The sequence below is a fragment of the Astatotilapia calliptera genome, chromosome 7 (assembly GCF_964374335.1).
Source record: "Astatotilapia calliptera chromosome 7, fAstCal68.1, whole genome shotgun sequence".
Taxonomy (NCBI): domain Eukaryota; kingdom Metazoa; phylum Chordata; class Actinopteri; order Cichliformes; family Cichlidae; genus Astatotilapia; species Astatotilapia calliptera.
Genome location: NC_137428.1, coordinates 60,441,312 through 60,455,641, shown reverse-complemented (window position 1 = coordinate 60,455,641; position 14,330 = coordinate 60,441,312). Strand labels below are relative to the sequence as shown.

General features: G+C 39.6%; 2 protein-coding genes across 3 annotated transcripts in view; both read left to right on the top strand.

Moving 5' to 3' along the window:
• The first annotated feature begins 2,046 nt into the window (after positions 1-2,046).
• Positions 2,047-8,107, top strand: LOC113026880 (transmembrane protein 53). 2 transcript variants are annotated; one of them, XM_026176117.2, is made up of 5 exons: positions 2,047-2,307; positions 4,475-4,769; positions 5,675-5,921; positions 6,008-6,370; positions 7,568-8,107. In XM_026176117.2, exons 2-4 carry the CDS (start codon positions 4,533-4,535, stop codon positions 6,367-6,369), a joined length of 846 nt encoding a protein of 281 aa, XP_026031902.1. In that variant the 5' UTR covers positions 2,047-2,307; positions 4,475-4,532; the 3' UTR covers position 6,370; positions 7,568-8,107. The 2 variants fall into 2 exon arrangements, with proteins under 2 accessions (XP_026031902.1, XP_080160877.1); XM_080304751.1 differs by lacking the exon at positions 7,568-8,107 and having other exon boundaries at positions 2,050-2,307; positions 6,008-6,603.
• A 3,162-nt stretch (positions 8,108-11,269) lies between these two features.
• rbm28 (RNA binding motif protein 28) overlaps positions 11,270-14,330 on the top strand; it is a 15,426-nt gene continuing 12,365 nt past the window's right edge. Inside the window, exons 1-12 of the mRNA XM_026176115.2 lie at positions 11,270-11,605; positions 11,744-11,896; positions 11,978-12,078; positions 12,163-12,238; positions 12,351-12,443; positions 12,555-12,626; positions 12,715-12,808; positions 12,905-13,128; positions 13,214-13,280; positions 13,397-13,506; positions 13,607-13,680; positions 14,134-14,269. Of these exons, the coding sequence (XP_026031900.2) occupies positions 11,488-11,605; positions 11,744-11,896; positions 11,978-12,078; positions 12,163-12,238; positions 12,351-12,443; positions 12,555-12,626; positions 12,715-12,808; positions 12,905-13,128; positions 13,214-13,280; positions 13,397-13,506; positions 13,607-13,680; positions 14,134-14,269 (1,318 nt within the window). The 5' untranslated portion in view covers positions 11,270-11,487. The remainder of the gene's footprint in view (positions 11,606-11,743; positions 11,897-11,977; positions 12,079-12,162; positions 12,239-12,350; positions 12,444-12,554; positions 12,627-12,714; positions 12,809-12,904; positions 13,129-13,213; positions 13,281-13,396; positions 13,507-13,606; positions 13,681-14,133; positions 14,270-14,330) is intronic.

Sequence of the window (14,330 nt, the reverse complement as noted above, 5' to 3'; positions counted from 1 at the left end):
ATTCCCATGGATGCTTCTAAAATAGACACTGATCCACATACCTTTGGACATATTTGGGGACAGTAAGCTTGAGGCACAGACACACATTATATGCTCTCTTTGCCTAGATGTTGCAGCCGTCTCAAAACTTCTGTTTTATAAACTTCTCACTGACCATTACTATTGAATGGGAATTCTGCCAAATGCATAATGATTGGTCGCTGGGATGCAAATCTAACTTCATCTCATAAACAAATACGCCAAACATATCGTTAGGACAAAACACAAAGGCATAAATAATGGTTCTACGTGCCAAGACACACACACTGGCTGTGACTAGCAACACCAAAGATAATAATAAAGCGTTTACACTTGGATAAGTACAGCCAGAATGACAGCGAAGGCTATGCCACATCATTTAGACAGTCAAAGATGGGAGATAGGAACTTCCCCAGGGGTGTGATTAACCCAGTGTCTGATGAGGACACAGGAAAGCATCAACCCGGCCGTGACTAAAGGGGCTGGAAAGGAACAATGACAGGCCAAACATATGAGCTCAGAAAGGGTAATGGCCAAATGATTGCCGCCTCACACTCGCTATCTGAATTCACTGAGCAACTGGTTTCTGTTTAGACAACTCATCCTCCAACAAGACAAAGTCAGCAGGGGCTGGGGTCCTGCAGGGAATGAGGACTGTCATGTCAAGACTCATAAACAAAGCTGCACAAGCAAAGAGGAGGATAAAAGCAAGCAATTCCCTTACTTTAAAAAAAAGATGAAGATGGGACAAAATGTACAGTACAATATTATACAGTGATGCCCTCTTAACATGTGTATACAAACATGACCTTTACACTTCACCTCAGTTGTCTGTTATTGGACCAACAAAGGAGGTCAAAGTAATGAGGGCAATGCCACAATCACATGCATCCCTTTGTGGAAACTCAAGTGAATTCTTAGAACATAAATCTAAAAGCATGTTCATTGAGGACAGGCATCACAAGTGTCTTTGAAAGAAGAACTGAGTGAAATGTTTATTCAGCATTCGTTTTTGTAATTGTAATAACTCCAACATTCATTAAACATACATTAAAATGAGTACAAATCTTAAAATAATTCTGAACGTGAAACAGTGGAACAAATTTGATTAAGATGTGTAAAATGTCAGAGGTCCCTTGGAAATACTATGATATACTAAATGATATACTAAATACTATGATTTATATTTAAATAATTGAATTCCGGTGTTCCAGTCAACAACTAGAGCCAAAATCCAAAATCCCTGTCTGCCCTCACAGATGTGTTTCTGGAAGAATGGTCATAAAGTCCCATAAACACACTCTTAAACCTTGTGGGAAAAGGGTGTGCCAAAATCATATTAAACTCCATGGATTAAGAACGGGATGTCACTCAAGTTCATAGGGAAGCACAGATTTTTTTTCATGAAAAGCTGGAATCATAAAGGGAATTTATTAATAAGTTCCCTTTATGATATATATATATATATATATATATATATATATATATATATATATATATATATATATATATATATAATTTTTTTATATATATATTTTTTCTATAAAAGTAGAAAAAAAATTATACATATATATATATATATATAAATCGGCTGGTTTTTAATTAGAGTGAAACTCGCTCATTGATTATGTCAAGGAAGACAGAAGAAGCCGAAATGGAAGCAGCTATAAAAATATAAAAATCAGCCAAATACAGGAAGCCCACTAATCAGTGATATCCACAGGTTCCAGGATAAGTATTTTCCTGGTATTATTCACAAAAGGGGAAAACTTGGAACTTGGTGGTGGACTTACCAAAAATACTGCATAAATGCTTGAACAGGTCGCAGTTCGCAGGAGGTCGCAAAAGAACCACTCAAATTAAATCTGTAAATTTGCAGTTCAGTTACTATAGGGTTGTTATATTGGAAATACATTGCTCAGACAGGCAGAGGCGAATGATTTACAGTGGGTGACAGTCCAGATATTTTCAGACTGCACAGTAGGTGGCGGAAAATATGCAGTTACAGAAAATCACGAAGAAGAAGGAGGAGGAGTTAAGAGGAGGACTTAGATACCCACACTGGGATCAATTCCGTCCTCACGTCAGACTCACTTGGGAGATGTCCATATAGCTTAATATTAACTTTTTTTTAATTATTTTTTTATCTTTTGTTGCAAACTAGGTGTTTGGGAACATCCTATTCTTACCTACGACATATTACTACAATATAATTGGATGCACTTTTGTAACTCTGCCACAGAAAATAGCTACTAGGTTTAACTAGCTAAAGCTTTCCATGCTTTGACGGTAAGTTCATTTTGGTCTTAAATTAGCATTGCATTTGTTTGTTTGTTGTTTGTTTCAGCTGGCTGTGAAAGAAAGGCTAACCCCATATGTTTAAGGGGATTTAAAAAAACAAACAAAAAAAACCTAGACAATTGTACGCCAAATGAGTGGGTGGGTTTTGGTGGTGGTTGGGGACATTTGGGCTCTATACAGTTAGCTTTGTTTGCTTAGCTCAACTTTAACGGCTCTTGTAGCAGCAGTGAGCGGAGAAATCTTTTTTCTGAGAAAAATAAAAAGGAAAATTACAAGGAGAAATAGCTTAAACTGGTAAAATGTATGAGCTGCCAGTAAGTTTGTTTTGCAGCTGAAGAACAGCACAAAGCAAGCATCCATGTATATGTTTGTTTTCCTGCGACTTTGAGCAGAATAATCAGTAGCCATCGCTAACCACAAGTTAATGCATGAGGAATAAAACAGCTACAATTAATGATAGGAAAATTGTAACAAAATCGTTATTTTGTTGTAGGGCAGTTGTTTTGCATTTAGTATGTATGTGCATGCATGATTAGAGGCATGCCCCCTCAGTTTGGTGGTTCCTACAGAAATAATCGTACAAAAGTACATTTTACTAACCCCATGTTTGCCTACTGGTGGTGGTCAGAGGGCCCGGTGGCGCCAGTGTCCGGCAGCCTCGCCTCTGTCAGTGCGCCCCAGGGTGGCTGTGGCTACAATGTAGCTTGCCATCGCCAGTGTGTGAATGTGTGAATGGGTGAATGACTGAATGTAGTGTGAAGCGCTTTGGGGTCCTTAGGGACTAGAAAAGAGCTATACAAATGCAGGCCATTTACCATTACATTGTGAAATAGGACTCCTGTCTCCGCCATTTCCCTTGCTTCGTCTTGCTATAGGCTAAAACAGTCCTAGATAACATCCCTGACTTGTGTGCAACTTTTGCATGATTCAGTGAAAGAAATAATCAAGCTAAACAACAGGGAAACAGCTTTCATAAGTTATGGAGAGTTGTACAATTTGTGCCAACATGTTCAATATGATTTATAACATTATAAGTAACATTATTACATGTTGATAAAATATAAGTGATCCTTTAAAGTCTGATATGGAGTTATACTTATTCTATATAATGCAGAAAAATAAAATTCCTATACTGTTTTTTTCTGCATAGAAGCATCATTGGTGATATATCAAGAAATTGATGACATATGTATAGATTTAATATAAATGTAATATAATATATAATATAGATATAAAGTTAACATATTCATATTTTCAAATTTTGCCTAAACATGTACAGGTACTCCAAGTACTCCAATTTTGGCAAATAAAAAAACCTGTCAGCTAATGGTGTGTGGCTGTGTGCATATGCTCTTGCAGAGAGGTTGTGACCTTCCTATAGACATACTTTGCAAAAATATGTTGTGACATAAATATGTTTTTGCTTGAAGACGTTTCAACTCTCATCCGAGAAGCTTCTTCAGTTCTAAGGTCAAATGGTGGAGAGTCCCAGACTTAAGCCCAATGGGAGATTCCCCCAGGGGGACATTGACCCCTAATGATCTAATCACACGAGCCAAGATGTAAAAAACGGGTGTTGGTCACAATCAGCCAAGGTTTCGGGTGAACTCATTGTGAAAACTAGCCCCACATTATCATGTGATTTCCTGAGGTCAACAGGCCCAGGATGTGAGTGGGCGTTAAGGCGTCTGGGCAAGGATCTCAAAACTGGATTATAGATGGCAGACAGTTGGTGTCATAAACCACCGCCTCTGTTCAAAGATGATCGTTCACAGTGGACATGGCTTCTTTCAGTCCTCTTTCAAACCATCTGTCTTCTTGACCTCACTAAATCACATCACAGGTTGGGGCTGGGTTTCACAGTGAATTCACCTGAAACCTTGGCTGACTGTGACCTACACACCTTGGCTCGTTTGATTAGATAGAGGATCATTAAGGGGTCCATGCCCCCCTGGAGGGACACTTCCATAGGCAAAACATAGGACCAGAATTGGTTATAAATGATTGCTTTGATTTCTGTCATTCTTAGTTATTCTTGATCTTTGTATTTCTTTGTTTTTCCCTATTTTGTGGTTTCTGTGTCTACCTTCCTGGTTCTCTGTTTTTTATTATTCCAAATTCATGCATGTGTCATGTGTCTTTCTCTTTTATCCAGGTAGCCTTGCGTTTTTGAATACTCCTCTCTCTTAAATGAAAGCCCTACAATTGCTGACATGTTTGCAAGTGTAGCTCTTAGCAGAGGCATTACTGCCCACCGCATAAGTAAGAATGCCACGTTCTTCATGAATGAAGCAACATTTGCAGTCCCTGGATGCCAGAACCGGACCTCAGAACGGCACAAACCTCTATTGCTGATGTTACCGTGGTTGGGTTCACGTCCTCAAGCGCTGGTTAAGTACTGTGACATCTACTTCAACACAGGATTTGACGTGCTAGTATTTGAGAGCGAGGTAAGAATTCAGGGACTGAGAAATTGGAGCATATGTTAAACTTAATCGGTTTCTCACACTAACTGTATAGCTGCTCTTCTGAGTCAGCTAAAACAGTATGACCGTGTGTTTTATTCTTGTATTTATCGCTAAAATGCATCACAGGGCAGTTAATGAATAATAGTCTTTCTAGAAGTATGTGCTCTGAGTGCAAGCTTGTGCTTCCCAGAATTACTAAAAGTACAATAGAAGGCAGAGCCTTACATTATCGAGCCTCTGTGCGGTTGAGGTTGAGAGAGACAACCTGTACTTTGAAGATTAGGCTTAAAAGTTTATAGTTGGGGTGGATCAGATGATCCCGAATCATCCATAAATCATGCTGCTGTAGGCTCAGCTGTTGGGGACTTCCCATGATATAATACCCACTTTTCTGTTCACGATGCATTTATATGAAACTGTTGTACATCATTTCCTTTTCCCTACTCTCTCCCCTTGTCCCCCCTTTTTGTGATCAGATTACTCCCCCCACCCTCTGTTGGAAGTTGTTTAAACTTGTTAAAAGGAAGTTCTTCGTCCACAACTGTTGCCATAATATCACCGTTCAGATTGTCAAATTAAAGGCTCCTTTTCTTTAAACTGTAAAGTGTTTAAGGTCTATATCTGTGAAGTAGCACTATAAGAATGAAACTGCATTAGATAAATGTGAAGAAAGTTTGTATTAAACTAAGATTGCAATGGAAACCTAACTCATAAAAAGGCAACAGTAGAGGGGACCCCACCAGGACATTGTGGGAGCACTGTAATGTCGCGCATTGATCTTACTTTGAAAAATGAATTCACTCAGTTTTATATTCAAAGTTTAGTGTGTGTGTATGTTTTTAAATGATTTTCGGAAAGACTGATTGAATTTCTCCTTTTTTTTAAAGGTGCAAGGGTTCCTTTGGCCCCGCTGGGGTCTGGAACATGGAAAGACATTACTGGAGTTGCTGGAGAGCGAGCGCTTCGTGTCCCGCCCCTTGCTTGTTCATGCATTTTCAATCGGTGGATATACCTTCTCTCAGCTCCTTGTGCATGTGTCGAAGGATACAAATAAATATCAGGCATTCACAAAAAGGATCACAGGACAGATTTATGATAGCATGGTGGCAGGATCCCTTGAGCACATGGCTATAGGTGAGTTACCATTAACTCACACTTTATCTAATTCTTGTTTTCCTTTTCTTGCAAAATTGATAATTATTTTCCTTCTTTCTTCTCAGGTTTGGGAAAAACTGTATTTCCAAAATGTGAGTGGTTGGTAAAGCAAACAGCCATGTTTTACTTTGACAAGTTTAAAAGCCACACCGTGGACTACTTTGACATAGGCTTGGATGTGTTTTGGAATACGCCCGTCACCGCTCCTGTGCTGATGTTCTACTGTAACAACGATCCACTGTGTGACCCACGAAATTTGGCGGACTTGGCCGGTTACTGGCGAAGGCGTGGAATGGATGTCACAGAAAAGAAGTGGGACAATTCCATTCACGCGGGCCACCTTAAGAAACACCCAGAAGAATATCTGTCCACACTTTGCATATTCCTCAGTTCCCTTGGTTTTACCCCGTTAAAGGCAAAGTTATGAGGTAAAATCCCAACAATGTAATGCAAGAGGAACTTCACTGTGCATTAACCTCAAATGGTTTAAGCTGTAAAAGTACATCTTGAATTTTTACACTAATTGGCATGTGTAATGAAGGTACAGTAACAGTTCAGTTTTATTCAGAATGAAGATCGAGTGTACTCAGGGTTTAGTTCATACAGTTTCATAAACACTAAAGCAAAGCATATAAAGAATAAAATGCACTTTGGATCACAATGTTCATGTACGCCAAAGTAATAATAATAATGGATTGGATTTATATAGCGCTTTTCAAGACACCCAAAGCGCTTTACAATTCCACTATTAATTCACTCTCACATTCACACACTGGTGGAGGCAGCTACAGTTGTAGCCACAGCTGCCCTGGGGCAGACTGACAGAAGCAAGGCTGCCATATCGTGGCATCAGCCCCTCTGGCCAACACCAGTAGACGGTAGAGTAAAGTGTCTTGCCCAAGGACACAACGACCAGGACAGAGAGAGCTGGGGATCAAACCGGTGACCTACCGGTTACAGATACGCTTCCCAACCCCCTGAGCCACGGTCGCCCCTTAAAAGTTAACAAACAAATATAAAGTCTGACATTTTTCTTTTAGGCAAGCAACTGTCTACTAACTTTAACTAAATCATGGAAGGGAAGACAAGTGCAGGACATATTCTCATTTGAAATGGTGGAACCAGCATAATTTTACTACAACATAATGGTTTGTCAGAACTGTTAATGTACTGGTGCCTACAGACATTTTCAGTTAACTATATATCTTTAAAAATGATTACATCATTACATTTTGCACAACATCTCAACGCCTTTGGAAATGGAGGGTTATACATTGAAGTTCCTAACTGTTCTTTGCCGCTCAAAAATACAATTTCCAAATCAAATGTGAACTTTGCTTTTTGCTTCTTTTTTTAAAAAATATTTGAGACAAAATGTAAACAGTCCAAAGAATGATGTGAACATCGATGACCACAAGCATGCAAGCTCCAAGTGCTTCCATTTATGAAACACGACAGGTCAAGATGTGTGCTTGAGGTTTTACTGTCTAATGTTTGGAGTCATGTGTTTTGGTGCTTGCATTAACGAGTTCAGCTTAAATACAATCACTTGTTGCATATCTACCCTCAGCCGACAGTTCTACTCTGGCTGAGGATCTAAATCTCTTTTATGCCCGTTTTGACAGGGAGAACACCGACCCTGTCCTGTCCCCTCTCCCCTCAACCGACCCTGCTCCGGTCCTGAGCACTCATGAGCTGAGGCGTGTGTTCCGGAGCATTAACACCAGGAAGGCGGCCGGGCCGGATGGAGTGCTGGGCCGGGTGCTAAAAGACTGTGCTGCGGACCTGGCGGACGTCTTCACCTCTATATATAACACCTCGCTGTCCTGTTCACTGGTACCATCCTGTTTCAAAGCAGCAACCATCGTTCCCATCCCAAAACAGTCAAATGTCACATGTCTGAACGATTTCAGACCTGTGGCACTCACCCCCATTCCCGCCAAATGCCTGGAGAGACTGGTCATTAAACACATCAGAGCTGCTTTTCCACCATCCCTGGACTCGCACCAGCTTGCATACAGGGAGAACCGGTCAACCGAGGATGCGATCGCCACAGTGCTGCACACATTACTGAAGCACTTGGAACACAGGAACACCTATGCACGGCTCCTCTTTGTAGACTACAGCTCGGCTTTTAATACCATCCGGCCATACAAACTCCGTCCCAAACTCCACCAACTGGGACTTAACTCCTCTCTGTGCAACTGGATTGTGGACTTCCTCACTAACCGTAGACAGAGTGTCAGAGTGGGTAAGAACACCTCTTCCACCCTTGTGGTCAACACCGGTGCCCCTCAGGGGTGTGTTCTGAGCCCTCTGCTATACACTCTCTTCACCCATGACTGTATTTCCTCCTGCTCATCCAATCTCATTGTTAAGTTTGCAGATGACACTACAGTGCTCTGACTTATATCCAACAATGATGAGACAAACTATAGGACAGAGGTGCAACAACTAGAGTCATGGTGCCACGACAATAACTTGGTCTTAAACACCAAAAAGACCAAGGAGATCATTGTAGATTTCCGGAAGAGGGGTCATAACAACCATCTGCCTCTCTTCATTGGCAGTGAGGCGGTGGAGAGGGTGAGCAGTTTTAAATTCTTGGGGGTAACTGTGACCGAGGACCTGTCCTGGGGCAACCATATCACCTCAGTTGTACGGAAGGCCCAACAGCGCCTCTACTACCTGAGGAGACTGCGGAGCGCACACATTCCCAGATCTCTGATGTTGAACTTCTACAACTGTGCCATCAGCAGCGTTCTGACGTATGGATTTCTAGTGTGGTTCCCCAGCTGCACCAAGGCCGATCAGCAAGCACTCCAGCGGGTGGTGAAAGAAGCTGGCAGAATTATTGGAACAAGTCTGCCAGAGATCAGTAATATCTTCCCCACTCGCTGTCTGAGGAGGGTGCACAGTATCCTGCGGGACCAACATCACCCTGCTGCCCTCAGGGAGAAGGTACAGGTCTATACAGGCCAGAACATCCAGACTGGCCAACAGCCTGTATCCACAGGCTGTGAGGCTCCTGAACTCTCTGCCCCCCTCTCACGGACAATAACCATATCCAACTTCTTAATAGCAATGAACTGGTCTGCATTGGTGCATCATATCTTTATTCTCTTCCCCCTCCTGCCCCCCCCTCTTTCTTAAATAGATAACTATCATATCTGATATCATATCTCACAGTACAATAATATTGAATGGGTTGCATTGTTGTATTTTGTCATGTTTCTCAGGTCTTTGTCTGAATTTCTACGAACATTATTGCTAAGGATTGTCTTAATGCATTGGAGTCACACTGGGTTAAATATGTACACTTGGGTTTTAAGGGGTATTTATTATTTTCTTCTTTTTTTTGGGTTGTATGGAAGCCCCAAACGCAATTTCATTGTTCTTGACAATGACAATAAATAAATAAATAAATACTAAATAAAATTTCAGATTTTGAGCTACTGGAGAGAGGGTGGTGGAAATTTTCTCATGTTAAAGACAAAAGGCTAATCATTAGAGTGATAAAGAGATTAATCATTGTTACACAAAATATTTTAGTAGTTAATTTGGTGGACAGCGCTGAACACACGGAACAAACAAAAGAGGGGAAATCAGCATAGTTTTAGATGAAACTTAATTTAACTTTAAATTAAAACTGGACATTTACTTTTCCTGCAGTAATTTACAAGTAAAGAAACTTGTTCCTTGCTTTAAAAAAACAGTTGATTCATGTGAATGAGCTTCAGGGTTAAACTGCTGGTCCGATTTTCAATTCCCTGCTGATGAGTACAGCATGCTGTGTGCACTCAGAAGAAAATGCAATACTACTTGACACTGCTGCTGCTGAAGTTTTGCTTTTTACACATTTTTACACAAAGCCTTGAAAGTGCCTTAAAAAGCACCTCACTTGTTACTACCACCAAGTCTAGCAAGAACTAAGGTGATCACAACAACACATTTTCATGAAAGTATATATTTGATTAATTTAGGTCAGTGTCTATGTGTGTGTGTTAAACTACTCTAAGGTGTTTGTATTCTCAATATTCTTGAAGGATGTGACCTACTAAAATTGGGAAAAGAAATCTTATTCAGTCATTTCTGTTAACACTTTTCATGTGAATGACTTGTAAGTTGAAGATGTTTAAGCATAACATGTTATACTTCTAACTCTGTGCAATAAAGATTTGTTTATCTTAACTTGAACCTGTGCAAGTATTTTTTAACTTTTCCTTTTTTGTCCAAGTTGATTACGAAGGGTTAGGAGTTAAAGCACCAATGTGGTGAAATGCAATATTATTCTTGTTGTAAAGCACTGTACTCTTGCCTACAAAAATTGTTCTTTATAACTATGTGTACAACATAGTTTCTAACTAACTGGGGGTAAATGAAAAGTATGTATTTATATTAGGAGGTAATTATGCTTGACATTTAACCACCTAACCTCAGAACTGATTAGCACATTTAGACTTCAACCTATTCTACTATTGAGACAGGTGATAAGCAGGTAAAGAAATGAACCTTTGACCAATGCAATTAGTACATCCAGTCATTGTGATGTTTTTCCAGATATGGTTTGATGCAGTCGGTTTCTGTAGGGTAGGTACTGTACTTCTCCAACAATGTCATAGCCCAATGTGATTTTAAAACTGTAACACTAAAGAAGGGAATATCTTTTGGAAGAATGGTATTCAATCCTTTTAGTAGAGTTACGGGTTTTGAGAACTGAAGTGGCCCAATGCCTTAAAACCACACACTGTTTTCTTTACTGTAAATTTTTAGTTTGTACTGCACCTAGAAAGTGATTTGAGCTACTGAAGACACCACCTGGTGGCAGAAGCCATGTAGCTCACTCCCAGTATTATCATTACAGTTATGCTTTACTATCAGCACAAGACCCTAGAAATGATTAATCCAGTGTAATATAAGTATGACATAAAAACAAAACAGTACTGAAATTTACAGAAGGATATAGGTAAATTATTGGTAAATTATATCTGTTAACCACAAGGGCCTCTTGTGGTAAGGAAATAAAGAAAATCAACAACATATCAGTTGTTTTGGATTTGTGCTGTCATGGTTGGTAACCGCAATCCTCATATGCTCCCTTTAGGCTTTCTGCAGGAAGCACCACCTCAATAAAACAGCTATTGTGGGAAGTTAAAGTAAATAGTAAGCATATGCAGGAAACTCAGTAATGGTGGAAACAAACATCAGACAGAAATGGTACTTCACAAAAAGAAGCTGAATTTTACTTTTATATCAGCTTATTTAAATTTAGATATTATTCCTACATTGAAACCTCCTGGACGATAGGTGGCGCACGTGACGAATGCCCTTCTGTTCTTTTTCAAAGATGGCTGCTTCCACATGTAAACATGCGACTTAGTCCCGTGGCTAACGACGTCCAAGTTAAACAGTTCTGTGGCGTGTATTCATGCCTCTGATAAACGTGTTATCGAGAACTTAGACATTAGCTTCCTGTAGTGGATTTGTATTAAACTGCATTTCACTTTTTGAGTTGGTGCACACGCCGTAAAGTTAGCAGTTAGCCATGGCGGCGCACACCATATTTGTTGGTTCTCTACCAGATTCAGCTTCTAATGAGCGACTCGAAGAAATATTCTCAGAAATTGGTCCGGTAAAGAAATGCTTCGTGGTCAGAGATAAAGGTACTGTCGTGTATTCGAAAGAACCATACAATAATAATGGAAAAAGTCGTACGAAAGTAGAATTAAATTAAAACTGCAAACATAAACATATTTATGTACATAACAGATATTGGTGGTGTCTATTTATTTTTCAACCAGAGACAGAAAAATGTCGAGGGTTTGGTTTTGTCACATATTCCATGGAGGAAGATGCACAACGAGCCTTAAAAGAAATTAAAGAATACGACGGGCAGAAGCTGTCCCTGACAGTCGCCAAGAGTAAAATCAAAGACAAAGACAAAAACAAGAAAGGTTCGTATGAAGACATGTTCCAAAACGGGCAATTAGGAGAGTCCTGTGTCTCCATGGTAACCTTGCACTTATGTCATTTAGCACCTACAGAGGCAGTCACTGCTCCAAAGGAGAATCAGCAGAAAGGCTCCAAGAAAAAGCTACTGAAAGCAAGACTTATTATAAGGAATCTCAGCTTTAAGGTACAGTATGTTTCATGATTACTAAATGTAACAGCTCAGAGCACACTGACAGAAACCTTTGCTAACACACACCATGTGTTACAGTGCACAGAGGATCATTTGAAAGAAGTATTTGCAAAGTTTGGGACGGTTATTGAGGTCAAAATCCCCCTCAAACCTGGTAAATACATATGTTTCTTAGCAGATGTATACATAAGTGAGCATGTTGAAGTATTGCCAGACTTTGGAGTGGATTGATTCGTTATGAGGTTGATTTTTATGCTTTTTCATAGATGGAAAGATGCGTGGATTTGCATTTGTCCTGTTTAAAAAAGTGCCAGAGGCATCAAAAGCACTTAATGCTATGAACTTGAAGGAGATAAAAGGTAAATGAGTGAGACCGTTGAGTTGTGTGCTTAAAAAAAGCTCATTATGACTTGTTACATTGTTACTTTGACATTTCTTTTTTTTTTTAAATGTTGGCATTTAATCTCCAGGCCGACCTGTAGCAATTGACTGGGCTGTACCAAAGGACAAGTTTGTTACTACACAGCAGTCCTCAAATTCAGGTAGTTAAATGACAAAAATACTTTGTGTGCTCTAGTTCCAGAAGATATAAAGCTTGTTGTCATTAACACAATTTTTTTTTCTTCATAGCCAGTACAAATCCAGAAGAAGCAAATGCTAACACTGACAGTGACATGGATGATGAGGATGAAGAAAAGAAGAAAGCTCCACCTGAGAAGAAAAAGTATGAACCTCAAACATGCATTCCTCTGTTTATATGCCATGAGTGTTAAAAGGTGATTGACTACACTGGTTATTTTTGCTCCACATCTGTCCACAGTGTCAGTTCAGAATCAGCTGTGAAGCATACAGAGGAATTCGAATCAGGTGATGAAGATGGGAGTGAACAAAGCAGTGAAGTGAGTGATTCTGATGATGAAAAAGATGAGGAGGAAGAGGATGATGATGATGGGGAAGAGGAGGGTGATGATGAGGATGGAGAAAGCCTTGATTCAGATCATGATGATGGCAGTATGGATGAAGAGGATGAAGAAGATAAATTAGGTATGGATAGTATAAATAACATATTTAATATTTCCTTTCCTTTGAAGTTGTTTTCATACATTCTGTATTTGGCTTTTATCCGTAGCTGAGAAAAAGACCTCGAAAAAACAGCTTCCTTCAGATGTGAAAGAGGGCAGAACGGTTTTCATCAGGTCAGTGATTTTTCCTCCTACTCTGTCCTGAGCCAGGTTTGGTTTATTTTTCAGTTTATTTTACTGAGACCCGTTTCTTTTGTTTTTTTTAAACACCTACATTTAAACCAATTTAGGAACCTGTCATTTGACACGGAGGAAGAAGACTTAGAGGAAGTTCTCCTTCAGTTTGGAGAACTTAACTACATAAAGATTGTTCTCCACCCAGATACAGAACATTCAAAAGGTCAGTTGACAGTCCTCGAAAGTCCTTAAGTGAAACACTTGTGTCTATTAGCTGTTTGGAGAGAACCAGTTCACTTACTCTTCTGTGTTATTGTTGGCAGGTTGTGCCTTTGCTCAGTTTAAGACTAAAGAGGCTGCAGATAAATGCATAGCTGCATCACAGGAGGAGGCAGAGGTAATATATAATCAAGTGTAATGTACATGATGTTTGACTTATTGTGCAATCACACGCTGTTTAGATGGAGCCACTTCTTGGGAATTTGGCCTTTTAATGTTGATGTTTTTAAATTGGAATGTGGAAACAGCATGGGCAGAATTGGTACAACACATTGATAGCTCTGAGTGGCCAATGTATATCTATGTATTTTTATTCAACATATTAACTGATAGTAACTACTAATAAATAATTTTTCTAATAATTTTTTGTCAAGCTACATGGAGGGTAATTTAAAGGTTATTAGTTTGAAGCAAAATATTTTTACTAATCTGTCACTTGTCCAATTGATGTTTGAACACTGTTATTACAAATTTCTTGTGTATTCACCCTTTTATAGCGTCACTCGAGTCTCTTTTGTGTAATAACCCTTGTTGTAGACAAGCCTTGCAAACATTTGTATGTTTGATGCAGGATGGTGGTATCCGTATACATGGCAGAAAGCTGATGATTGTTGCAGCAGTGAGCAGAGAAGATGCCGTGAAGCTGAAGGTCGATAAAAAGAAGGTCGAAACGGGCACGAGGAACCTATACCTGGCCAGAGAGGGATGTGAGTAATCATTTATCTTATGTGCAGCTATATGCTATGTGGCCACTTCATTAGTTAGACT

Coding starts and splice junctions, on each gene's coding strand:
- LOC113026880 (XM_026176117.2), top strand. CDS start 4,533: ATGTTTGCAAGTGTAGCTCTTAGCAGAGGCATTACTGCCCACCGCATA. Junction 4,770..5,674: donor TGCTAGTATTTGAGAGCGAG/GTAAGAATTCAG, acceptor TTTTTTTTAAAG/GTGCAAGGGTTCCTTTGGCC. Junction 5,922..6,007: donor CCTTGAGCACATGGCTATAG/GTGAGTTACCAT, acceptor CTTTCTTCTCAG/GTTTGGGAAAAACTGTATTT.